Raw genomic sequence first — 27,126 nt, forward strand, 5'->3', positions numbered from 1 at the left:
TTCATTCGCAACGTGTTGTCTAGTGGATATGAGTGTCATTTGTTTGAATGGTCTAACTGAAGACATGTACCAAGGCTGCTAAGACCGAAGGTGGAGATTTCCGGACGTGATCGATTCGTTATCGCGTGAACTTGGGTGTGTGGTACGGGAACCTCTTGATCCCCAAAAAGGTAAGCTAAAATTGTGACTTCAAAAAGCATTGCTCATAACGAAATGAAATGAAATCAAAAACCTCATCTATGTTGTTTTATCAGTGAGAGCCTGAAAACGCTTGATCAAATTACAAGTGCATTGAAACTAAACAACTGTAACTAGCCAGGCCTCTGAGACCCCTTGCCTTTTTGGGGGTTAAGACCGCATTTATAAGTTTATTAGTGCTAAAACATTCGCTTAAACACCGGGATGTTATCATGCCTGCGAAACCGCGGGTTTTGGTGTGCGTGGATAAGGTGATGGATGATCGCGTTATGCTTGGATTGAGCTCAAAGGTTTGTATTTTAGCGTGTGCTAGCGTGTATGTAACTTCACGAGCATAAATTCGATTTTATAACCGTATTACCATTCGTATACTTGCGTGTGAATTTTGATTATCGCGCGCGTGAATCTGATTCTTAATTTTTAGTGTATATTTTACATGCTAGAAGAGAGTAAGTTTCCTCACTGCACTAGTGTTCTCGGCCATGTCGCCAAGAGATCTGTTGCCTAGTGATGATGATCAACATTTATTGATTGATCCACCTTAAGGCATGAATCTGGGCTGCTAGGGCCCAGGGATTTACGGAGACATCACCGATTCATTGTGGATGATTGCAATTGCATGTTCGCGTTTATGATCAAGTTTATGCTATCGCTAAAGTCACGAGCGTTTGTACGTTTGAAATGAGAGATTGTGAGTGTATATTAGAGAAAATGCAATTGATTGTGTTGATGAGTGTAAGTATGAGTCCAATTTGCAATAGAGCAAAAAAAGTAAAAATAACATGCCGCATAAAGATACGATGCAAATAGAGGAATTCCACGGGGAAGTGGCCGACCATAAAAATCCACCATCTCCGATTTTAACAAAAAATTGCAGCTATGTTTGGTTTATGAGTCTCCATGACTTCCACAGGTTATTAGACCATTTTGACTCAAGAGCTTTTTTTTAAAGGGCGTATGTGTTTTTGCATGAACAATGAACAAACAATAATAATACAAAAACCATAACTTGTTCAGCAAAACTGTTCGAGAATGAGTTGCAGGGCATTCATTAATCTTTGTAAAAAAAATATACACTGAAAAAAAATTGTGCCGATTTTCAAAAAATTTATAATTTATATTAAAAATTGGAATTAAAAAAAAACCCATTTTTTTAATTTTTTATTTTTTGCCAGCGAAAACCTAAATAAAAAAGAAATATTTTAAGTCTAATTTCATGTTGGAGAAGTTATCAATAAAAAAGTTTTTCTAACAACAAATTTGTACATGTTTTTCAATTCTATACTATGTTACAGACAAAAATATATTTTTTTTATAGAATGTGATTCCCAATGTCATTTCGAATCAAAATACTCTTTACAAAAATCTTCGAAAATGTAGTCGTTTTCAAGATATTTTAAATTTTGTTGCGACAAAAAGTAATAATTCGTTAAATTACGCCCTTTTCATAAGTTATTCGCGTTTCTCCATCAACAATCGTACGATTTTCATAATAGTCATGATAAGTTCTACAACTTACCTTTTGACACCAAGATGATAAGAGGATAATGTTGCAAGTTATAGGTCCGATTTATAAAATCACTATCGGTCATTTTTTATACTAAAATTTATTTCTTCCTATTATATACAATTCCTATCTTCTATATACACCTTAACACTTTGTTCGTTTATATATGCTAAAAATACTTGGTGTTTCGTCATTCGAAAACAGTTTCGCGGCAATTTTATTTTCTGAAATAGGAACAAAAGAGTGATATTTCTGTGTACCTGGAATCATTTTTGCCTTCTGATACAGGCTACTCCATTCAGCTGCTCCCTGTTCGTATTCTTCTTGTGATACATAAGAAAACGAAATTTTTGTTAATTGTTCATTACTTTGCTGGTTAGCCCATTTATATAACTCTTCTGCACTTGTGATTGGATGTTCGTGTGCTATTGCTAAGCTCGCATTTCTTGCCATTCGTTTCAATGTTCCGCCAATTGCGTCACAGGGTCCTTTTCCATGAGAAGTTGCAAAAAAGTGCCCCTCAGCATCAATGTTATAATTAGTTTTATATTTACAAAGACTAGCAAAAAAATTTCTATTTTTGTATTGAGAAGCAGCTCCATCAGACATAAATATAGCCTTCTTTAATTGCATTTTTTGTTTTTGAAAAGTTAGTAACTTTGAAATGAATACCTGCACCGCGATTGTATCATGTTTTAGAACTTCGGATATTATTACAAAACTTAAATTTTTTATTATCCATATATATTAGTCCATATAATAAATAACAAACGGATGAATTGTAGCTTGATCATTGTTCCAATAACTACTCTGAGAAGCATCCTGCAAAACAAATGAATAATTCTCAGAAAAATCACAAATTACTAAAACTTCGCCTATTTTTAAAGACGATTTTGATTCATTTAAAAAAATAGGCTGTTGATTTTTTATATAATCATGAGTTATCAATTTTTCCAACTTCTCACCAAAATATGTTACAAACTCATCAATTGGTTTGACGAGTGTTTCTAGATTACATCTATCGGTAGCAACCCATTGTTCGAAAGTTATTTCTCCAACACAACGTTCCTCCAATTCTTCCGAAAAATTGTGTTCAAACATTGAAAGATTTGGACAGCGGTGACATTCACGAAGATAACAATCTTTTGATCTTGACGATGCACTACACAACATTTTTTCGAAATACAACTTGTAATCTTTTTCGAAAGAATATTTTTGTAGACTATGGAGCATTAAAATAATATTCTCCTGAATCGTACAAACACAAATGTTATAAGAACCTGAACTTCCTAATAGCTTGCAATTCTTCGGTCTCAATGATGCAAATGAACTAAATCCAATAGTAAATTCACTAATTTCCTTAAACCTATTAAAAGCCTCTTTCAATGAACAAATTAACAGACGTTTTTGTACATGTTGACGCTTACCATCCTTTTTCACAGAAATATAGTCATTTAGCCCAGACATGGCTCTGCTAATCTGGTCGCTATAATAGAACTCCAACACTGTGTTTTTTGTTTGTGAATTCAAAGTATCAACCATCTTTTCGTTGTTGTTGTTCTTGTTGTTGTGATATTTTCCTTCTGCTAACAACCTAGCTTGCGATATAATGTGTTTGTTTGCATGAAATTCATCCATTATCTTTTGATTTGACCAAGATTTTGGTAAAATAGACAATAACCTCACTTGATCGTTTCTTGAACATCCTGAATCTGCAAATCTCTCTTTCAGTTGAGAAATTATATCATCAAGGTCAGCAGCTTTCGTTTTTAATAACTCCAGTTCATCATTTTCTACATTAAACCCGAATAAATGTTTTCGTATTCCATGTGAAATATTCGAATATTTACTATTGGAATAATTGACTTGTTGAAGCTTGTTTATTGCTATTGGTGAAACGTTGATTCCCAGGACTCCTTTATTGAGTATTTCAATGTTATGTATTCTGGAATAATCCTGCACATCGCTTTCCTGAGTAGATGCTGAGAAGATTGATGTAACCGATGGTATTTCTACTGGATCATATCCTGAAGGTGATGATTGTGGTTCTGTAGTGTAGATGCTCGGTAACTGCAGATATTTTATATTGTCAGAATTGCATGCCTGCAACCTGCAAGTATCACATATAAAAACAGACTCATCCAATTGAATTTTACACTCTGTGGATTTTAAAATTTCAATAATTTTTTGCGTTACTTTGCGAAGCTTCGATGAACACCGTTTACTAGGAAATGGCTTACAACACCTTACTTTATTGATATCCATAATAATTTGCTCTTGTTGACACCAAAACACTGTACTGACTAAGTCTCTTAAATGTGTTAACCTATTTCAATGTAAAATATAGGTAAGTTTTAATACATGGTTCATACAGGTATCAACTATTTTGCTTCAGAAAACATTGGCAGGTAAAATCTATGTCCTCCTATGGTTTCTCCAGAATAAAGAGTAATTCTCAAATGTGCGACTTAAATAACGTACAAATTGAACTATTATACAAATATTATCAGCTTGGCGCTGAAAAAAACATTTTTAGAGAATTCAATTTCTATGTAGTCAAATAATTTTTTTATTATTTTCCTGTAGTTTTTTAATGGTTCGTTATACCGTCATGGTGTAAACAGGAAAGTTGTAGAATGTATTATGACTATTATGAAACTCGTACGATTGTTGATGGAGAAACACGAATAACTTATGAAAAGGGCGTAATTTAACGAATTATTACTTTTTGTCGAAACAAACTTTAAAATATCTTAAAAACGACTACAGTTTTGAAGATTTCTGTAAAGAGCATTTTCATTTGAAATGACATTTAGAATCACAATCGATAAAAAAATATATATATTTGTCTGTAAAGTAGTACAGAATTGAAAAACATGTACAAAGTAATTGTTAGAAAAACTTTTTTATTGATAACTTCTCCAACATGATTTATTTTTTTTCGAGAGTTGTCCTACTGGAGCTGTAGAGCTAGGTTCTCGGAAGGGCTCCCCGTCAGAATCACACACTACAATTTGCAGACGAGACAGGCAATGTCGCCCAATAAAACACTACATTAGGCCAATTGTAGCGGGCCGTGATTCTGAATGTGATATTCATTGTACGGTTCAGGTATGTGCGGACGTAGGGACTCGCGATCGCATGTATCATCGCGAAGGGTTCGAGCATTTGTACGTTAACGTGTTCGATCGCGTGTGCGTTTGTATGTCGCGTGTGCTAACGTGTATGTAACCTCGCGTATATAAAATCTATTTTATAACCGTGTGCATTTCGCATATTCGCGTGTGTTCTTTGGATAATTGTGCGCGGACCGTGAATCTAATACTTTATATTTGGTGTACGGCTCAGATGCTAAATGAAAGTGAGATCTTCCATATCACGAGTTCCCGGCGATGTCGTCGTAGAACGTGTGGTCTAGTGGATATGTGCTTTATTTTTTTGATTGGTCCAACTGAATGTATGGACCTAAATTACTAGAATGAAGGCTAAAGATTTCCGGACGTGACCGATTCATGATCGCACGCGTTTGCGGATTCGCGTTCGTAACTTCGTAAGTACTAAAACGTTTACATAATTACCGGAGTGTTATCAAGTTTGCGCGATAGCGGGTATAGGTGTGCGTAGATGATCGCGAAGGGCTTAAGCGTTCGTATGTTGACGTGTTTGTCGCGTGTATGTGACTTCGCGTGTATAAATTTTGAAACCCTGCGGCCATTGATATATTCGCGGACCGTCATTTTGATATTTAGTTCGGTGTACGGATCACATTCTGACAGGGAGTGAGTTATCCCATATCACTAGAGTTCCCGGTCATGTCACCATGGAACGTTTTGTCTAGTGGATATGGGAGCGATTTATTTTTAATTTTTCAATTTTATTTATTTTTTTTTTTAATTAACATGGACCTAGACTCTTGGTACCGAGGATAGAGACTTCCGGACGATTCCGATTCATGATGGCGCGAACGCGGGAGTTTGTAGATTAACGCTTGAGATCGCGTTGGTAAGTTTATGAGCGCTGAGACGTTAACCTTATCACCGGGGTATAATCATGCTTTCGAGTTGGTGGGCGTAGGTTGTTTAGAAAATCGCGAGGGATTCTAACGTTTGTACGCTAACGTGATTTTCTAACATATTTGCGTGTGTTGTGTGTTCTTGAATGGTCGCGCGAACCGTGAGTCTGATATTAAATTTTCGGTGTGCGGCCAGAATTCTGGCAGAGAGTGGGATCCCTTATATCGATAAGCTTCCCGTTTATGTCGCCATGAGACGTACCGCCGAATAGGTATGAGCGTATTTGCCCAATTGGTCCAGCTGAAGGCATGGACCCAGGCTTCTGGAATCAAGGGTAGACCTCCGGACGTGACCGATTCGTAATCGCGCGCGCGAGGGCATTTTTGTAGGTTCCCGCTTGAGACCGCGTTTGAGAATGTGTGAGTGTTAAGATGTTGGCTATCACCATCTTTGCTGACCCAGCTGAAGGCGAGAGTAGAATGGCAGTATAGGATTCGAAAAGAAGAGATAAAAGACAATATATGAGAGACGCAATAGATAAAACAGGTACAAGATACAGCTAAAGTTATGATCATAACATGAAAGACATTCATTAGTACTTCAAACACTACTAATACTTGAATACCCAACCACCACACATAGCACATCCTTTCTCAATTATCTATTTGTTACTAGTTGATTGTTGTTTATGAGCGGGTGAATAGAAGAAAGATAAAGAACAGAAAAAGGCTCCTATCAGCCCTCCCGGCCTCCTCGATACACCACTATCGAGGCGTATTGTAATCAACATCTTGAAGCAGGCTTCTTATATAAATAAAATCTTGCGTCATAATGATTGGTGGATTATTGACATAAGAACTAATTAACCTCTAGTAGTAGCACTTGGTGCAAATAGAAACCAAAAAGAGCGAAGGGTCCTTATATTTAGATAATTCTATTTAGTCTATTGTGGCCTGATGATGTTTACAATACCGTCAATCCTCCTGCGAGAGGGATAAAGAAATAGATATTAATAGATAATAGAATAGATAAGATAATAGATAACACAGAAATAGATATTACATGTGTTGGGGCAAACTACGCCACTGCGCAATAGAGAACTACGATCGTCTCCAGCCTGCACATTTGACCCATCATGTCACTGTCAGATCAGTTGATACTTCCTGTTCCTTACACGACTTACAACTAGAACACTTGTCAGTGAGGAAACACTTTGTTAGTAAGAAGCCATTGTTCGGGAGAATTAATTAAACTAATTGGATTGTTATAATTTGAAGGAAACTAATGTAAGTAATTCGGTTGAATTTATAAGAAAATTATATTAAAATATAAAAATTTACAGCTTTGAAGCTACAGTCAACAAATCTGACTTCGCTCTCAAGATTCCGAAACGATTCCAACAAAATCTTCAAAGATTATTCAACGGATTTAGTCGTCCGGTGGTGGTTCCCTTGATCAGACGTTCAAAATGCCAGAATCAAGCCGATTCGATTGTGCAACATGTCACCTGTCGAACAACATTGACGACATGGTTGAATGCGAAGGATGTTGCAATTGGTTCCATTACGGATGTGCAGGGTTCGACGATGGCCAGAAGCAGGAGCATTGGAAGTGCTCTACGTGCACGACGAAGAACACTCAGGAGAACCAGAATATTTCGCTTCCGCCAACTACGCTACCGAATCTAACCGACTTGGAACCAGCCGGTGTTGATCCACGTGCAGCTCAAACGAAACTTAACCTCAATCGTCTGGAGGAAGAACGAGCATTGATGCAAAAGGAAATTGAATTGAATCTTTCCACCCAACTGGAGCAGCAAAAATTACAGCTCGAAAAGGATGCGAGTAGGGCTAAGTACGACATTCATCGTGCACATTGGAGCGGGTTTACAACCGGTGGTGAAGTAAGGGTAAATGTTGTTGGACAAGTAGGAGAGGGGGCAGAGATGAGGGATCAGGTTGCTGCTAGATCGAGCCAGGAAATTGGTACATCGACGGTCAAAGCAACGGTCCAACACACTTACATGCCGCCACCTACGTCTCAGGCAGTCTTGGACGCTATATCGCACTGCCCCTTACCGCCACAGGGTACAGAAGTTTCATCACTACTACCCGCGAAGAGTGCTAATCCGTTCTCGCAATCAATGAACCACCAAAATCAGCTTGCGATATTTTCTTCGACACACCCTCTCATTCACCCCAGCTGTGCAGAATCGGTCACTGCAGGCAGTGTACCGGCAACGAGTGGATATGCAAAGACAAATACGGCACTCAGCTTTGATCACCTAGTAGCAACGGCAGGGCAACATGGACAAGGATACATTTACAATTACTCACCTGATTTCGTGCCAGCTATTGGCATAGGGCAGCCAGGATCATCAACCCCGATAACTGCAGCTTCGCTGATAAATCCAGTGGCAGGCATCACCCACATTACCCAATCAATGCCACCTATTATTAGTTCGACTAGGCAGCAAGGTGGACGTTATCATCATAATCAGGTAACAAGTAGTATAGGAAATCGAGTGTCGTTAGGCCATTTATATCCCACACAATACTCGTCCCAGTACACAGGAGTATACAATCCCTAGCTGCAAATAAATGCGCCCGTCTCTCAAACTTCCTTCCCCTTCCCGAGTAGCGGTTATGCGTATCCCCAACCGCAATTAGCACAACCTGCGATCGTGAATGCTAGTGAAGTGGGGGGTCCTACAGCTCGTCAGTTGGCAGCGAGACACGTGATGCCGAAAGATTTGCCTACGTTTAGCGGGCAACCTGAGGAATGGTCTTTGTTTTTAAGTGCGTATACAACATCAACGGAAGCATGTGGTTACAGTGAAGTGGAGAATCTTGGCCGCCTTCAGCGGTGCCTTAAAGGTAACGCATTGGAAGCAGTGCAAAGTCGTTTGTTACTACCGTCGTCAGTTCCCTATGTGATGCAGACTTTGAATGTATTGTATGGTCGCCCTGAACAAATTATATATGCACTGTTAGCCAAGGTGCGTGAGGTACCTTCACCGAAGCAAGACAATTTGAGGACGCTGGTCCATTTTGGGTTGGCTGTACAGAGCTTTTGTGATCATTTGGAAGCGGCAGGACAGATTGCTCATCTGTCAAATCCGGTACTACTTCATGAATTGGTCGACAAGTTGCCCGCACACTTGAAATTGGATTGGGCGGTTTTTAAGCGGCAATACCTGGCAGCAGACTTGCGGTTGTTCGGGAGCTACATGAGTAACCTAGTTTCAGCAGCAGCAGACGTGACACTTTCCTTGGAGCCACAGGCATCACGTCCCAGCAAGGCGGAAAGATCAAAGGGGTTTCTCAACGTACATTCTACGATGCCACCGGGTAACAGAGAAGCAGTAACAACTGAACCAGAGCAACCAAAAGCTCCGGAGCGGATGACATCATGTTTGGTCTGCAACAAGTTGGACCATAAAGTGAAGGAATGCGAGACTTTTAAGCGAATGAGTTGCGATGATCGATGGAAAGCAGTGCATGCTCTCCACTTGTGCAGAGTTTGTCTTGGAAGGCACGGCAGAAGACCGTGTAGGTCACAAGCTCGGTGTGAGGTGGCAGGGTGCCAGGTACGACATCATCCACTACTTCACGGGACACCAACTAGGGCAATCCCGGTTCACCAAGTTCCCGGTCCTTCGGGACAAAGACAACAAGCATCGGAAGGGGTAATATCACACCACCACATGAAAGGTACAATGCTTTTCCGTATTCTCCCGGTAAATCTTCATTACCAGGGAAGATCAATACACACTCACGCCTTTATCGACGAGGGGTCGTCGGTTACGCTCGTGGAGAAGAGAATTGCAGATGAACTGAAATCTGAGGGCGTCAAACGGTCGTTATGTCTCTCTTGGACTGGGAACGTCACCCGAGTGGAAGCAGATTCCCAACAAATCACACTTGAGATATCCGGCGACGAAGACAGATCGCGGTACAAGATCGACGACATCAGGACAGTCCGTTCTTTGGCGCTTCCGAAGCAAACGCTACGATACGACGAACTGGCTCGTCGGTACGAACACCTACGCAATCAACCGGTCAAGAGTTTCGAAGGCGTGACTCCTGGTATACTCATAGGAGTGAAGCACGCACACCTGACTGCAACGACGTTAATCCGAGGTCGGTCGGCAAGGAGAACCCATCGCCGCGAAAACCCGTTTAGGTTGGGCTGTCTACGGTCCTACGGTAGGCAGAGGAAAGCCTTCAAGTTTCAACTTGCATATCTGCGAGTGTTCAGCGGACAACGAACTGCACGAGTTGGTCAAACAGTATTTCACTGTAGAAAGTGTTGGCGTGTCAGTCGACCGTGGCCCGGACTCGGAAGAAGACAAACGGGCAAAAAGTATTCTGGAACAGACAACAAAGCGAGTGAAAATAGGTTTCGAAACCGGATTATTGTGGCGTTATGACTACGTCGAATTTCCGGATAGTTACGGCATGGCAGTTCGTAGATTGGAGTGCTTCGAGAGGCGCTTGAAGACGAATTCGAGTATTGGTGAAAACGTACGACGTCAACTGGTGGAATACCAAAAAAAGGGATACATGCACGAAGCGACGGAAGAAGAACTACGAACAGCTGATTTGCGGAAGGTGTGGTACCTGCCGCTTGGAGTAGTACATAACCCGAAGAAACCCACAAAAGTGCGCCTGGTCTGGGATGCTGCTGCCAAAGTGAATGGTGTTTCACTGAATACGATGCTGCTGAAGGGGCCGGATCTAACGGCTTCACTTCCAACTGTTCTCGGCGGGTTCCGCGAACGGAAGGTCGCACTGGGAGGCGATATACGCGAAATGTTCCATCAAATCAAAATAAGGAAGGAAGATAGAGACTCCCAACGGTTCCTATGGCGAAACAATCCGGAACAGCAGCCGCGGGTGTTTATTATGGACGTCGCCACGTTCGGGTCATCATGTTCTCCGTGCTCCGCCCAGTTCATCAAAAACCTCAAAGCCGATGAATACGCCCAGCAGTTTCCACGGGCGGCCGACGCTATCCAACGTCGGCATTATGTGGACGACTATCTCGATAGCTTAGACACCGAGGACGAGGCGATTAAGGTCGCCAAGGAAGTCGCATTTATACATCAAAGGGGCGGCTTCACAATAAGCAGCTGGTTGACCAATTCAACGGAAGTCCTTCGACGGGTCGGGGAACAGGATGCCCCGTTACAGAAGTTAATCAACTGGGATAAAGGCAGCTGCGTTGAACGAGTCCTGGGAATGTCCTGGCTTGCTAAAGATGATGTATTTGTGTATTCCAGCAGCGTGGACGTTGGGGCAGCTGTCACGATGAAGCGAGGCATCCTACGATGTGTGATGAGCCAGTTTGATCCTCTTGGATTGCTGTCTCATTTTTTGATTCACGGACGGATCATTATCCAAGATATCTGGCGAACGAAGGCCAGCTGGGACGATGAAATTGGAGGCGATATTTTAAAGCGGTGGAGAGTGTGGACTAGCCTGTTCGGTGATCTACAGCAAATACGAATTGATCGATGCTACTTCCCTGGAATTACGTCATCAGAAATAGAAGACCTACAACTGCACGTGTTTGTGGATGCCAGCGAGAGCGCATACGCATGTGTTTCGTATTTTCGCGCGGTGATTGCCGGAGAAATTCATATCGCGTTGGTTGCTGCGAAGGCGAAAGTGGCCCCACTAAAATCTCTCTCCGTACCAAAGTTGGAACTCCAGGCTGCGTTGATAGGAGCAAGGCTGATGAAAACGATCGGAGAGACTCATTCATTAACAATTTCTCGCAGATTCATTTGGTCAGATTCTAAAACGGTGCTAGCGTGGATCCTTTCCGACCACCGTTGTTACCGGCAGTTCGTGGCTTGCAGAGTAGGCGAAATTCTCTCCATAACAAACCCCGATGAGTGGCGCTGGATTCCAACTAAGTTCAACGTAGCGGATTTAGCGACAAAATGGGGAAAAGGGCCAGAGCTTTCCGCGAGAAGTTGCTGGTTTGCTGGTCCGGAAGTCCTGAGACGCACAATCACGCAATGGCCACAAATGGACCCTGCGATGCTCACCACGGTTGAGGAGCTGCGACCATGCTTCGTACACCGGACACAGCTGTCTGATGGGTTCATAGAGTGGACACACTTCTCGAAATGGGAGCGTCTCCATCGATCAATAGCGTATGTATGCCGTTTCGCTGTCAGCTGCCGAAAGACAAACAGGCAGTTGAGAGAAGTCGGTCGTCTCACAAACGAGGAGTTAGTAGCTGCTGAAAACGTGCTCTGGCGTGCTGTCCAATCGACTATCTATTTAGATGAAATTGTGCTACTGAAAAAACACCAGGAAAACAAGTTTCAAGGTAACGTCAAGAAAACACTGAACAGTTCCAGTCCACTTTACAATATGTCTCCGTTTCTGGATGAACACGGGGTGATCAGGATGGAGGGCCGAATTGGAGAAGCTGTTTTCGTCTCGTATGATGCCAAGAATCCAATCATCCTGCCAAGAGACCACCGTGTTACTTTTCTTATAGCGGACTGGTATCATCGAACCTACCTACATGCGAACAACAACACAGTAGTGAATGAGATGAAACAGCGATTCAGAATCCCACACCTACGGGCTCTCGCTCATAAAGCGGGCAAACTGTGCATGCTATGCAGAGTGAAAAAGGCGAAGCCGCTGCAACCCAAGATGGCACCTCTACCAAAGGCTAGACTAAGTCCGTTCACCCGTCCTTTCTCCTACGTTGGTCTGGACTATTTCGGACCAATAGCCGTCAAAGTAGGCCGATCTTTAGCGAAACGGTGGGTGGCACTGTTTACGTGCTTGTCAGTCCGCGCCGTTCACCTGGAAGTAGTGCATTCGTTGTCAACGGAGTCCTGCAAGATGGCTATTCGACGCTTCATCGTACGCCGTGGATCACCGCTTGAAATATATAGCGACAATGGTACAAATTTCCAAGGCGCTAACCGAGAGCTCCAAGAGCAGATGAAGTCCATCAATCAGTCGCTAGCTGAAATATTCACGAATGTCAACACTAAATGGGTGTTCAACCCGCCATCTGCTCCGCACATGGGGGGCTCGTGGGAGCGACTTGTCCGTTCAGTGAAGACAGCATTTGCAACCATTAGCACCTCTAAGAACCCGAGCGAAGAAACCTTTGCTACCATAATAACGGAGGCAGAAGGAGTAGTCAATTCACGTCCGTTGACTTTCATCTCCTTAGAAGCAGACGATCAAGAAGCACTAACTCCGAACCATTTCCTGCTGCTGAATTCAAATGGAGTGGTTCAAAGGCAGCAAGATCTTATCGAACCGAAAGAAGCATCGAGGACTAATTGGAAGCTTGCTAGATACATGGTTGACCAATTTTGGCGGCGTTGGGTCAAGGAATACCTTCCCACGATCGCTAGGCGTACAAAGTGGTTCGAGAACACTAAGGCACCAGAACCAGGTGACTTAGTGGTTATCGTCGACGAGGCCGTTCGAAACGGGTGGATCCGCGGACGAATTTTATCGATCATTCGAGGCATGGACGGTCATGTGCGCCAAGCCATGGTGAAGACTGCTGCAGGAGTATTACGACGGCCAGTTACTAAGTTTGCTATTTTGGAGGTTCGCAAAGACGATAACACCGGTCCATCAGCTTGGAAGGACCAGTATTACGGGTCGGGGTATGTTGGGGCAAACTACGCCACTGCGCAATAGAGAACTACGATCGTCTCCAGCCTGCACATTTGACCCATCATGTCACTGTCAGATCAGTTGATACTTCCTGTTCCTTACACGACTTACAACTAGAACACTTGTCAGTGAGGAAACACTTTGTTAGTAAGAAGCCATTGTTCGGGAGAATTAATTAAACTAATTGGATTGTTATAATTTGAAGGAAACTAATGTAAGTAATTCGGTTGAATTTATAAGAAAATTATATTAAAATATAAAAATTTACAGCTTTGAAGCTACAGTCAACAAATCTGACTTCGCTCTCAAGATTCCGAAACGATCCCAACACATGCATCTAAACTACTTTTAGGTGTTTGGTGATGTGGTTCACGTGGATTGGATTTCTTCAAAAACTACGTGTTTCAGTTTATTAAGTTGATCTAGTTGAGCATTAACTAGTGGCTGAACAGTATGTTTAAGAGAAGGTTCCATCCATAAGAGATTGTCATCTCTGTTTCTGAAAACAGCGAATCCGATTCGTTATAAACGAGTGTTACTCGCCATCTTCACGAGCCAGAGCGACAGAGCGATTTAAGAGATAAAAACACCCACCTTCAGTCTGATCATCTCTTATAGATGACAGTCCATCGATCCGAATCGAATGACTCGATCACTATGCTCAAGATCAAATGAGTCCCCGAACAACCGAACCAGCATGTTCCCCCATTTGAAAGTAGAAACATCCATATCAGCCAAAACACTCGATCGAATGATTATTAGTCATGAGATTCAGAGATCAATGAACCAGCACTCGCTCGGTTCTCCCACTCTTATCGACCAAGCAAGAGTACGCGCCCATTAGGCTCATCACCCAAGCCCAGAGAGAACTTCTCCAACATGAAATTAGACTTAAAATGTTTCTTTTTTATTTAGGTTTTCGCTGGCAAAAAATAAAAAATTAAAAAAATGTTTTTTTTTAAATTTCAATTTTTAATATAAATTATAATTTTTTTGAAAATCGGTACATTTTTTTTCAGTGTATATTTTTTTAAAAAAGATTAATGAATGCCCTGCAACGCATTTTCGAATAGTTTTGCTGTACAAATTATGGTTCTTGAACAATATTTTTTAGAAAGTAGTGCACGCAAAAACACATACGTCCTTTTAAAAAGTTTCCCTTGAGACAAAATGATTTGATTATCTCTTGAATATACTTAATTTCCCACATAGGCGCAACGTAAAAAGTTTCATCAAAATCGAAGATGGTCGGTAACGATTTTTTACAAAATTGGACGGCTCTTCGTGGAATTCCTCTTAAATGAAAATACGTTGAAAATCACCATGGCATAAGTTTGCATGCAACGCCCGTATAGCGTTTGCTGGCCGATCGTAGCGCTGGCTAGTGGCAAGTTGCTACTTGCTGGTGGCATTTCATAGAAAACTTTACTTGTATGTCAGTTCTCAGTGCAGTGCAGTGCTATTCACTCTGCTCCAGTTTGCTATTACGATTGACCGCAACCGTAGCTGCAACGTTTGTTCATCCTCAATCGGAATACGACAAACAAAACTTAATACACTCGAATCTCCCAATTGTACCTTCTGATTCTGATTTGTTATTTCTCTTTTTATCTTCGTTTTCATACATGGAAATTGAAAAGAGAAAGAGGCATTCGTATGTACGTAGCATTTGTAGTCCGCTGACAAGGAAAAACTGTGCCATTGATGAAACGATGATTACCAGAGCTTCTTCTCGACTTAAAGCGTCTTTCAATCCGGGACCCAAAGAATTCCTCTGAGAAGCCACATCAACGTTTTGGTGATTCTGCATCTTTTTGAGTTCTTTTGCAAGAGGCATTTTTTCGACTCCCTGGATACCCATTACATAAAAAGAAAAATAGCGAAACATCAACAACTATTGTGGAATAGCTTCATTAAGCGCTCTCTCGAGCTGGTGATTATGAAATCACTTCAAGGTCAATACCAATACCTAATCACCAAATCGTTTCTGCCTAGTCTGCTGTCTACATGTACCGCGCCAATGCCAGAAGTAAGCAAAGTAATCGAAAAATAATAGTCGCCCCAAGGAAATGTGAACAGTAAAGTATCTTTACTTTTATCGATGCGGTATCGATTGTTTATTTCAAGATGTTTGAAAGTCAGCAGCAAAAGTTGTACAATCTTCGATGCAATACAATGGCCGCCCTTTTAAGCACTGCCCAATCCGCCCTAGTGTTCACGAAGTGGAGTAGTTATTAAAGGTGCAAATGCAGTTTAGACTTACGAAAGTTGTCGTCATACAATTCTACCATACTCGTTATGATGTGCTGATGACGTTTAAAACTGTGGTCAAGCCATGGTGTGCAAGAAAACACGCAATACGTTGTTGAGCTTGTCAATGTTAGAATCAAGATATGTTTATGTTGACAATGATAAGATTGATATGCATTTACACGACCTATAGGGTAAGGTGGGGTAAATCCGACCTAGTAAATGGTTTTGGCTGTAAAATGCCCATTTTGCATCGGATCAAGTAGTTTTATATACCAAATTAAAGGTTAGACTCCTGGGCAACTTTCTGTTAATAGCATTTTATTCGGATCTTGAGAATATTTGGAGATACAAGCGTTTTACGAAAATGTTCATTTTTGCTGTTTTCAAAAATGGTGGGGTAAACCCGACCCGCTATGTTTTTGGTTGATTTAGTGCAGATATTACCCAAATTTTATGGTTTTTCAATGACAAATCAATGAATGTTGCGTTATTGAATTGTAACATGAAGAAAATGGAGTTCAATGTCAATCTTGGAATGCTAAAATCACGAGCAGTAGCACGTAATGATATTCCCATTTGCATCGGAGCAATTGCTTGACGAATACTATAATCATCACGTTTTTGTGTCTTTCATTTGTAATTATGACCCATTTTTCATAAAAATAATATAAAATAACAATAAAAATATATTTCAATTTGATAAATAAACATTTTCTTAGCAAAAAAGCGGTCGGATTTACCCCACTATTTAGAGGTCGGATTTGCCCCACCGCGTCATTTTTCATTACGATGCAATTAAAAAAAGTTATGAAAAAGGTTGAACCAAATTCATCTACGCACTTTGTAGGACTTTAACCAAAGAATTTAAATCCACTTACATTTTTTTATGCAATCACTTTAAAAATCAGAAATATCCTGTAGGCAAGAATGCACAAAAGTCAAATCAAAAGTTGTAAAAACACACTTTCTGTCATTTGAGCATCTCAATGTAGATTAATAAAATGCTGTCATGCTACCATTATGATTATTTTCGATGCTCTTCACGACACCATTGACATTAGTTCGCGTAGTGCTTCTGATTTTCGGTAACAGAGGGAAGTCGGGTTTACCCAACGGTCGGTTTTGTTCCCCCCCCCTTACCCTACCCATGTACAACCAATAAATTCATTATAAACATCATGTCGGAATACGTAACGGTGGAATCCGTTTGAAACCTGGAGAATTTTTTCTGGATTATTTCCAATGGTGTTCGTGCCGCGAGAGTGCGAGTGACGGAATAATAAAGCAAATGACAAAAAACACGGGTACACGATTGTGACCCATAGGTCCCATAGATAACTCAAACCAGGTAATCGTGAAACCCTATACAACATCAACTGCGAGGATAGCATGAACGAAAACAATAACTCGAGGGAAAGCGGACTAAGTGATACCCAAGAAACAACGGGCAATGCAGTTAATGCATCACTAACAAGAAATAAGATTTTTACGTAAAGTAACGAATCGCGTACACAAAATCCGATGAATATTCAATAAAATTCGAATTATTTATTTTTATATACACATTGTTGATATTAAAAGATCAACGGCTCAGGTAAGCTAATGCATTGAGCCGTGTTAAACAAATGAAATAAAAAATACTTAATAGACGATTAACATGGCTTCATGTCTGGACACTGCGACTAACCTGCCGAGTTTAGCACCCTACATAACAGGGAGTATGGAATATCTCGCTCAAACTGATATTTTTTACACCATCCTATCCAACCAACCAGTTTTCATATAATATTCGATAAAATGGAGAAATTTGAAAATAACGGTAGGTTTTGCAGCTTGTTCTGTTCCTAGCTCTCACATCGAGAGATAATGATTGTCGTTGGAAATTGCCAGGTATAGTGCAGAGAATCTACTTGGGACCATTGATGTTTCTGCTTTACGTCAATGACGTATATTTAGTACTGAAAACTCCTCACGGGTTCTGCACAGACGATCTCAGCATGAAACTTTCGCTGATGGTGATGTGGCACGTACTGTGTGTTTGTAAATCCGAAAAAATGCTTGGTGATCGAATTCCGACGAAAGATTTTCTGAGCTCTTACTCTCAGATCGCCAGAACTTGTTTACTGCTGAAACTCTGCCTGACAAACCACAAAACTTTTTAACTGCCGAAAACATATGGAGAAGGCACAGTCGATTGATAGGTAACGATGAACCCTTTCGACTGTCCTGGTTTTTTACTCGCCTGATATGGTCACCGTAATTTATATGGATTATCAATGAAATTATTTACGTGCCACCGACGCTTTACGAACAGGTAATGTCACATACATCATCACATAAAGATTCTGAATCTCTAAATAAAAACTCGACATATCAATGTTTTGTTTACCATATAGGTATGAATTGATGCTCTTGTTATGAAAGAAAATAGATGCTAAAGATCCAAATTTTCTATTGAATCAATACGAACAGAAAATTAATAAACAAAACAATTGAATGTTGAGTCTTTATTCAAAGACACGGCGTCGAATTGACAAATTTTAGTAAAAAAAAACTAAATATAACCTAGGCGACAACAGTTCACGTAAATGTATGTCTGCTTTTTCGGGTAGGACCCGTGTACTTGCTAGCTGGTGTATGAATTTGCATATTTCTCCTATTTTGTTATGCATATAGTATCTGCACATAACATGCGACGTACTCAAAATGAGAAACTATCGAACGCGCTCCGGCGGTGGTCAGTGACCTGTTTTCTACTATGCAGTAGCTAAGGGATTTAGTTCTAGATTATGTGTTGCCACTTACCTCAGCGGAGACGGCAGCAAGAACAATAATTCAGGATTGTACTTTATGCAGGCTTTTCTCTTTTCAATTATCTCGTCTAGTGCACAAATATTGCTACGGGTATACTATTTGCTTGATTTCACTACCAATTTGGTATTGGCCTCAAATATGATTTTCTTCTATTGTTGTGCCCGTACTAGAGGATACATATTGACTGACGAAAGCTGGACAAGGAATCCTTTTTGGGTGTTACGTTCCAGTACAACTATTTCCTACTGTCGTACCGTAATTCGAGGTCACCGACAACACCGCACAAAAATCAATGAAATGGGCAGGAATTGCGTTGATTGGATTTGAACGTCGAATTCCACAGTGGTAGTCTAGAATTCTTTTTTAAGCAATGACATCAGGCAACTTCATACAGCAACTTTTCGTCGATTTTAATTTGGGCACTAGATGCCTTCCTGCAACCACATGAATCACCGTTTTTTTCCGGAAAGCGAATTATTTAAAACCTTTAGTTCACACCTTTTGGTTAATACCTGGTAACCAAAACACAGAAATGCAGTTCAAGAATTCAACACGAAAAATCACTTCGTCAGATTTCACTTTACTAACGCAATATCACAAATCCTGAAAAATTGCCACGGAAATTACGTTTCCAGCGAACGAAAAACACAAAAAGTGCATATACGCATTCAGAAAAAACGTTTCTCTTGGTATCTATGACAGAAACACTTTTTTCGCTCTGATTCTGCCGTTTATGACACACGACACAAACACGGACCGCTATCCCGGTGCAAAGTAGGTATAGGTATCCAAAAATGCACTACTAAACCGACACCGCACAAGACAACCGCGTCACGAAACGGCACAAAATACAAGACCGAACCGAGCTGGCGAAGAAAACGACGGAACCTGAGCTAGCTCAGCGATGCAGCGATAGCCTTTACGCGTTTTACGACCAAAACAACGGGAAAGCGAGATTGCGAAGAAAATTAAACGCGAGCAAAAAGAAAGCGATTGTCAAACTGACAACCGTAATTATCGAGGGAGAGGAAAGTGTTTTATGGGGTTTTTCGTTGAAAAACACCGGGGCGGTGGATTGCACTGGTGTTGCATTTTCTAGCAGAAGAGCAGGCCACTAGACTTGTTTCATTCCCACTTCTGCTAGAAAGTGCAAAACCAGTGCAATCCACCGCCCCAGTGTTTTTCAATGAAAAACCAAAGAGAATAGTGAAAGAGACGCAGAGTGAAAATCAGTCAAAACGGCAACACTCCCTTTACGATGATTTCAACACTAGAATTTGGCAACCGTTTCCAAAGGCAGCACTTTAAATGACTCCTATTATATTTTGAAAACAAACCTTTTGTCGATCGTTGGATTTGTTTATCAAACGATGTGCATTTTGAAACAAAGAGATGAAATAATTCTAAAGCTTGTTTTTACTCATACATAGACTCTAGAATGCACCTTACAATCACGATTGCACTTAATTCTGACGAAAATTCAAATTTCTTTTTTGATAGATTTACAATACTTATCTCCTCCAACTCAGGCATGAGTAATGTTTATATACATTAGGCAATCCATGAGACGTTTCTGATCAGCTGATTATTTCTTGTTTACTTCTTCTGACGTTAATCCGAGGGGTGCGACGTCCGACAATATCGTTGATTCGGTCCAACATCAAACGAATCGGACTAACGAAAGATGCTTGTCGGACGAGTTTTTCTGTTCGCAGGAGCAGACTTGTTGACAGAACCCACCGCTGAATTGTCAAACAAACGTCTAATGGATTGCCTAATTGCACGATTGGTCTGCTCAATAAGGTATTTTTGGCTTCACACTATTCGTCTCTTTCCCTATTCTCTTTGTGAAAAACGACATTAGTCATGTCAGTCCGTTGGCGTAACGCTATACACGCTCATTGGAAAGAACTTATAATTGAGTGACTACCCACATAGTTAATTTTGTGACATGGTCCGAACAATAAACCTATGTTACGGTATATAGTAACCATTAGAGTTGATACTTTCGTATTGTTCCTACAATTTGAACTTTGATTTTATTCAATGAATATAACAATAATTCTACAATATCCCCTACAGTAACGACGAATTGAATGGTTAAATTACAGAAGAACAATATCCAGTGCTGTAACCATATGTGATATTGTACATGTGGATGATATCATGTTAATGGTTCGAATGTTAAACAAACAATATCTGAAATTGTTCCGCTTATTACCAAAGCAGTAAATATACCTTATATGAAATTGTTGCAATATACTGTAATGTGTTAGGAACCCTTCAATTGTAAATATTTAGAACATAAATTTATTATTTCTAAAGGGCGAACACGAATTATTGCGACACCGAAAATATCATGCCAATTTTCTTATAATGTTAAAAATCAAACCAAAATTTTAGGGTAGTTTTATACATATCTCGACAAACATATGATTACGGCCTAAAAGCCAACTGTCAAAATCCACTTTAAATGGAAATTCCGGACAAACCGTTACTAGTCGAACACAGTTCACAAGAGTTTATGAAAGAGAAAACTTTTCTCTTTCGTTTACTACCAACATTTGTGATTGGCGTGTAACGGTTTGTCCGGAATTTACATTCAAAGTGCATTTTGACAGTTGGCTTTTAGGCCGTAATCATATGTTTGTCGAGATATATTTACTTCGAAAATCAAAAGAAAAGTTAATCGATGGAGCCTTGAGTGTAAAATTGAACGCATTTTCGCTTGATGCCCTCCATCAAAGTCTATACAATGTCATCCGGCACCAGTTTCTCAGTTTTTTTTTCATTTTCTTAACATGTCCTTCTCGTCGTTGACTGTCTTCTTGCTCTTCCGAAGTTCCCGCTTCATAATTGCCCAGTACTGCTCCACCGGGCGCAGCTCCGGCCAGTTTGGCGGATTCATGTCTTTTCACTGAAAAAAACCCAAACGTTAATTCTATTTGGTTCAAACCGCTTAAAATTCATATGAAGAAGAAATGCTATTGTTATCACGCGCACACATACCTTCTATGTGTCAACTGTATAAACTATGTATGCACACACATAAGTTATATATGCATACTGTTATAGAATGGGGTTTTATGTGCCTAATAGTTATGAAATGTAAATGTAAGATTATTATTTCTTGTAAATACACACATTAGGTTTATGTGCCAGCAAATAGTGTCTATATGCCTCCGTTAATTGCAAAAATCTATGTGTAAAATAAATAGGCATAACGTTTACTTTTTTTTAGTGTATAGGGGTGGGTTGCCTAGAAGCTATAGAAGTGTTTCAATAGCCTACCGCTCTCCCGCATGTTTTTCAACCCGCCTAGTCGCCATTCCGTTTACTGGGTAGTATTAAAACAACGTCTTTAGAAACCAGTGATCAGCCCAGTAAACAAAGAGCACAGCAAATTAGAGCACTCTAGTTAGAGTGTGGCCAAGAGGCCATGACGTATCCAAACGAACATGGAATTTGACGTATTCACAATAGAAATACGTCAAATCTCATGTTCGTTTGGATATGTCATGGCCTCTTGGCTACACTCTCACTAGAGTGCTCTACACGCAGAAAAAAATAGCATATTTAAACCAAAAATATGCGTTATTGAATCCAATCATTTATTGTTTATCACTTTAACAAACAAACTTATTGGTTTGAAAATATTTTTTTATTAGAACAATAACAAATTTTTGCTTTCAATAAATACATTTTTAGTATCAATAATTTTCTTTTAATTTCAATAAAATAATTATTGAAAAACGGAACGATAATTTTGTTTTATTGGAACAATAAATAAATTTTATTGAATTCAATAAATAATTTTATTGTCTCCCGACCAATAATTTAATTTATTGAAATTAATGCATAATTTTATTGAACCTACAAATCTTTTTTCTGCGTGTACAGCAAAGTCGATTCCAGTCGAGTAGGGGCTCGGAAAGTATCGCTATGTAACACAGTGTACTTTGCTTCATGTAACACAGCGTATTTTGCTTCATGATAGTAAACAAGTTTTATTTATAAAACGGTATTTAGAATAAGTTTTGCAAAATACCTAATTAATAATATAATTTCTATCAATTTAATAAAAGATTTATACTTTATGTCATGTTAGGACGAAGTTGTATTCGATTAGATTTCAAATCAGTTATATTTTTGATAATGTCAATTGTTTTGTCACATATTAGAATCATACAAACATGTAAGTAATTCTAGATGAGTATGTTATGAAAATCGCATTGCTATTTTAATACTTATTCGTTTCATTGGTACAGCAGTTAATTCGAACAATCCGGAAGTAATTGTAAGTTTTTCTCGGCAAAGAGTCTAGCTCCTCATAATTTATTATTCTTTTGTAGCCAACCAAGTTGGAAAAAACTAGCACGGATAACGATCGAAGCGCTCTTACGATAAATTCCGGTGTAAGTTATACATTGTTTTGTTCGTTGAAAGTTCACCTCAATTAGATTTGTTTTAGAGTAAAATACCTTCTGACACCAGTCATTGCCCAAATGGTACTCTGTGCAGCGATCTCCCAAATTCTTGCCTGCAGTGCAACTACAACGCACAATGTGTTTACGGAGCAGAAATGAATGTCACTTGCCTACCGAAGAGCTCAGTAACGTGTCACAGTGATGCGGCTGGTCACGAGATTAAGCGAAAAACCATCTGCCGGTACTGTTACCAAACCGAGCGGTGGGAGCAGGTTTGTGAACAAAAGGGAGGCTGTAATTCGATTGACTCGCAGTTCAAAACAAACTGTACCGTAAACGGGGAGATTCTCTGCATGGGTCACCGGACGTTTATGAGGAAAGTTCCATGTAACTGGACTCAGGGCTACCGCTGGTCAACAACGTTGATCCTTAGCATAACCCTTGGAGGGTTTGGAGTAGACCGGTTCTTTCTTGGACACTGGCAGGAAGGAATCGGCAAATTGTTCAGTTTTGGAGGACTTGGAGTTTGGACACTGATTGATGTGTTGTTGATTTCGCTGCACTATCTGGGACCGGCGGATGGATCCCTGTATATTTAGTGTGAACTTGCTGGGATACATATACTCACGAAATTGTACTGTACGATGTGATAGTTAGAATAAATACAAAAACAAGTTTACCAGTATTGCGTTCTTCTAAGTTGCTACCGACTAGTACTATCACCGACTGCTCACATGAAAATGATACAGCACGCAGAATAGTAGCCATATGGTAATTGAGTTTGCAGTAGTCGGCCAAAGCCACAGTGTTGTTTCGAAAAGTAAGAGGTTTTTTGCGAAATCACAAGTTTGTAGATTGCGTCATTAGTTGATGTGTTCGTTTGAAGCCCAGTAACGGATCTTTTTCTTTATCCCACTTGTTGAAATTCGAAAATAGTTCGCCTGTACTCCTGAAAGCCATGCACGCTTTCTTGATTATGACTTAATGTGAACAGACCAGTTAAGTTTGGGATTCAATATAATTCCAGCGTACTTGACTTGATCCGCACACAGTAGCTAAGAGTTAATGACTTGCAAGGAACGTTTGTCATTAGCTTCTTTGTGAAAAGAACCATTGAAGTTTTGTTTGGATTTTTATTTATTTAGACATTCGAAAAACTTGTTTTTGGTTAATAAATATATGTTCAAAAATACGCAAAAGATAATTTGTTTCTCTTGTTGTTTTCATGCACAAAAATCCTAAAAAAACTTTTTTTATGAGCCACTAACTGGGAGCCCCCTTAGTATTTGATAATCATCTGCAAACCCGTTGGTCGAAAATCTAAACTCTGAGTTTTCTCAACAACAACCATAGCGAACGTAATATAACGCAACTCAGAGGATAGCCGTAAATACTCAACCTCCAATATTACTGCATGTCCCAGTGACGAGCAAAGAATGCGGTCACTAAGCATTACGTTTATCTAACCTCAGATACATGCAGATACTCCAGAATATACCGAAAGGGCACATTGTCAAAAGCACCCTCAATATCTAGTAATACAAGTACATCTCAGGAACGAGTGTGGGTTGCCACCCGACCCGCTAAAACAACTGCTCTTGCCAAGAACCTGGTTCCTCTCCGGCACTACCTTACGGCATTACTATGGGGAGGGAATTTTCATGTGCAAAGCACACACTCTAATCCCACTACTTAGTAGTTAGTTCCTTCAGTAGGGTTATAGAACCACCCCGCGACACACCACCAGGTCTCGACCATCCACACAGACTGGCAGTTTCTGCATCGCTAGCGCTCCGACGACCCATGCCTGGTGCTTTATCGCGGTCTACTCGACTAGTCCTCGGCGGTGAATCTAGCCTACTATGACGGAGAGTTTACCAACAGCGATTGTTCTCCCGGGATGGTTACTCACAGTTCATCACGTCATTTCCGCTGTGAGGCAGTCATGATCTGCGCCACCACTCTGTTGACCGTGTACCACGTATTTACGTCATTTGTCATTTTATAGACAACTGGGTTCATGACCGGCGCTCCCATTTCAAGTGTCTCTCTGCGTGTCGCTTCGAACTTCGGACATTCAAAGACCACATACCCCGGTGTCTCCTCGACGTTCTCACACTGCGGGCACAACGGTGACGTTGCGTGCCCAAGCCTATGAAGATGCTTCCTGAATTAGCCGTGGCCCGACAGGAGCTGTGTCAGGTTTAAGTTCACTTCTCCGTGCTTTGAATTGACCCACGTTTGGGATGAGCCGATAGATTCCCCTTTCTTTTTACATTTCTTATAAAAGAAATGTATAGAATTCGCTCAAACTTTCAAGATTTTTTCCGAGGCCCGGAGGGCCGAGTCTTATATACCAATCGACTCAGCTCGACGATTTGGGACAATGTCTGTGTGTGTGTGTGTATGTAACGGACAAATTCTCTTTCGTGTTTCTCAGTAATGGCTGAACCAATCTTATCCAAACCAATTTTAAATGAAAGAACTAAAAACAGTATGAACGCTATTAATTTGTTTTTGATTCTGATGTTTAGTTTCCAAGATATGAATGTTTGAATGCGTAAAAATGGCGTTTTTTGCAGTTTTTTTAAATTATCTGCCGAAATTTACAATATAGATTAACAGTTTAAATGTTTTAGACAGCTTTAACGAATACCTTTCGAACAACCTATAGATTGTTGAAATCGGACTATTATCAAAAGAGATATTTAACATTAAATGCGGACGACAGATTTTTATCATTTCCCATTGCCAGAAATATGACCAAAAACATGTAATCTATTATTAACGCCAAAACGGCTTACTTTAGGTCAATAGTATCTTCAGAGAATTTAATGAAGGTAATATGCCCTTTCTTTTGGTATTGTGCTTTTGCTGATTAATCCCCCTATGAGAGAGATATTTTCACAAATTTTCTTGGAAGTGATTATATCGAAATGATGCCTTCAGCAAATTTGTAGCTCTTACTTTTGCGAATAACTTTACCAAAGACTTTAAATATCTATTTTGAATACTTTAAAAGTTATGGCTTGTTGTTTGTTGATTACTCTTTGTCGCCTATTTATTGTTCAATATAGTAATAATCCATTGAACTAAGCCAAACATTATTTCGATAAAACGAATTTTGTATTTCATTTTTCTATCTACAACCGCTAGAAATAATCACCGAACACTTCCAAGTTGTCTGGAAGGAACTTGATAAGTTATCAGTACAAAAATGTTCATTTGTGTGAATCTTCTGACTGCAATTTTTCTAACTTATGACCATCGGATCGATCTGAAACATATCGGAAAATGAAAAGCGAAATAAATAACTCCAAGCAACGGCGTAGCCAAGAGAAGGTTTTGGGGTTTAACACAATACAATCCCCACCCCCCACCACACCCAAAAAAAATATTGGATTGAAGTTGAAAATTTATTGATGCTGACTGATTTAATTCAATATCACAATAACAATTATCTGATCCGTACATTGATAACCTGTTGTTGTAAACATCATGAGGAAATTTGATAAATTGTCGGAATGGGGTTCTGATATGTTACTGATCTATTGGTGTTGATTTCACAGTTGTCTAATAGCATCAATATCAAATTCCTGCCTGAAAACATTCCAATAGAAAATTCCAGAATTCAATCATTATCATCAGATTTCTTTTCAAATTGAGCTCGCTTTTGTAGAGATGTACTGTAATAAGGGTCTTTATTTAATAGGAAGCGAAGTTAAAATTGATTTAATGTCTATGAAACATAGAACTGCTCACCAAAAAAATGCAACTTTCAACATTTGCTAAAAATGTTTTTGCCTTTCTCATTCACTCTAAAATTCGTCAATCTAATCCCGACCCGGAGAGCCGAGTGTCATATGCCAATCGACTCAGTTCATCGGAAAATGTCTGTGTGTGTATGTGGGAAAAAATGTGACCTCTGTTAATCAGAGATGGCTGGATCGATTTGCACAAAGTTAGTCTCAAATGAAAGGTACAACCTTCCCATCGGCTGCAATTGAATTTTTATTGATTGGACTTCCGGTTCCGGAGTAACGAGTTGAAGAGTGCAATCACACAGCAAATTCCCATATAAAGCGAAATGAAAAAAATTCAAAATCAAATTTGTATTTTTGATGCCAAATGACTTTATAATGCATGAAACATTGAGATTTGATGTAAACTCGAAAAAATAATGTTTGACAAAAATTGATTTTTTTGGACTTTGGCACATTTTTGCCTTTCTCATATAGAAA

General features: G+C 39.9%; 3 protein-coding genes across 7 annotated transcripts in view; 2 read left to right on the forward strand and 1 right to left on the reverse strand.

Annotated features, from left to right (window-relative positions):
* Positions 1–19,433, reverse strand: part of LOC131690261 (WD repeat-containing protein 47) — a 253,294-nt gene extending 233,861 nt beyond the window's left edge. Inside the window, exon 1 of one of the 3 annotated variants that reach the window (XM_058975891.1) lies at positions 18,450–19,433. The gene's annotated coding sequence lies outside the window, so the exon portion shown is untranslated. The remainder of the gene's footprint in view (positions 1–18,449) is intronic. The other 2 variants (XM_058975890.1, XM_058975892.1) reach the window with 2 other exon arrangements.
* LOC131687934 (uncharacterized) lies at positions 411–13,415 on the forward strand. Its single transcript, XM_058972031.1, has 4 exons — positions 411–488; positions 7,151–8,283; positions 8,359–9,860; positions 9,904–13,415. Exons 1-4 carry the CDS (start codon positions 411–413, stop codon positions 13,413–13,415), a joined length of 6,225 nt encoding a protein of 2,074 aa, XP_058828014.1.
* Positions 19,434–22,492: 3,059 nt separating the features above from the next.
* On the forward strand, positions 22,493–23,584 carry LOC131689611 (TM2 domain-containing protein almondex). 3 transcript variants are annotated; one of them, XM_058974823.1, is made up of 4 exons: positions 22,493–22,653; positions 22,727–22,749; positions 22,811–22,873; positions 22,930–23,584. In XM_058974823.1, the coding sequence occupies exons 1-4, from the start codon at positions 22,560–22,562 to the stop codon at positions 23,482–23,484; spliced, it is 735 nt and encodes a 244-aa protein (XP_058830806.1). In that variant the 5' UTR covers positions 22,493–22,559; the 3' UTR covers positions 23,485–23,584. The 3 variants fall into 3 exon arrangements, with proteins under 3 accessions (XP_058830806.1, XP_058830805.1, XP_058830804.1); XM_058974822.1 differs by having other exon boundaries at positions 22,494–22,653; positions 22,730–22,755; XM_058974821.1 differs by having other exon boundaries at positions 22,495–22,653; positions 22,727–22,755.
* Positions 23,585–27,126: the final 3,542 nt, after the last annotated feature.

The sequence above is a fragment of the Topomyia yanbarensis genome, chromosome 3, assembly GCF_030247195.1.
Source record: "Topomyia yanbarensis strain Yona2022 chromosome 3, ASM3024719v1, whole genome shotgun sequence".
Taxonomy (NCBI): Eukaryota; Metazoa; Arthropoda; class Insecta; order Diptera; family Culicidae; genus Topomyia; species Topomyia yanbarensis.

Coding starts and splice junctions, on each gene's coding strand:
- LOC131687934 (XM_058972031.1), top strand. CDS start 411: ATGCCTGCGAAACCGCGGGTTTTGGTGTGCGTGGATAAGGTGATGGAT. Junction 8,284..8,358: donor CCCACACAATACTCGTCCCA/GTACACAGGAGT, acceptor CTTCCCGAGTAG/CGGTTATGCGTATCCCCAAC. Junction 9,861..9,903: donor TGCAACGACGTTAATCCGAG/GTCGGTCGGCAA, acceptor AAACCCGTTTAG/GTTGGGCTGTCTACGGTCCT.
- LOC131689611 (XM_058974821.1), top strand. CDS start 22,560: ATGTTAGGACGAAGTTGTATTCGATTAGATTTCAAATCAGTTATATTT. Junction 22,654..22,726: donor TATTAGAATCATACAAACAT/GTAAGTAATTCT, acceptor TCATTGGTACAG/CAGTTAATTCGAACAATCCG. Junction 22,756..22,810: donor CGAACAATCCGGAAGTAATT/GTAAGTTTTTCT, acceptor ATTCTTTTGTAG/CCAACCAAGTTGGAAAAAAC.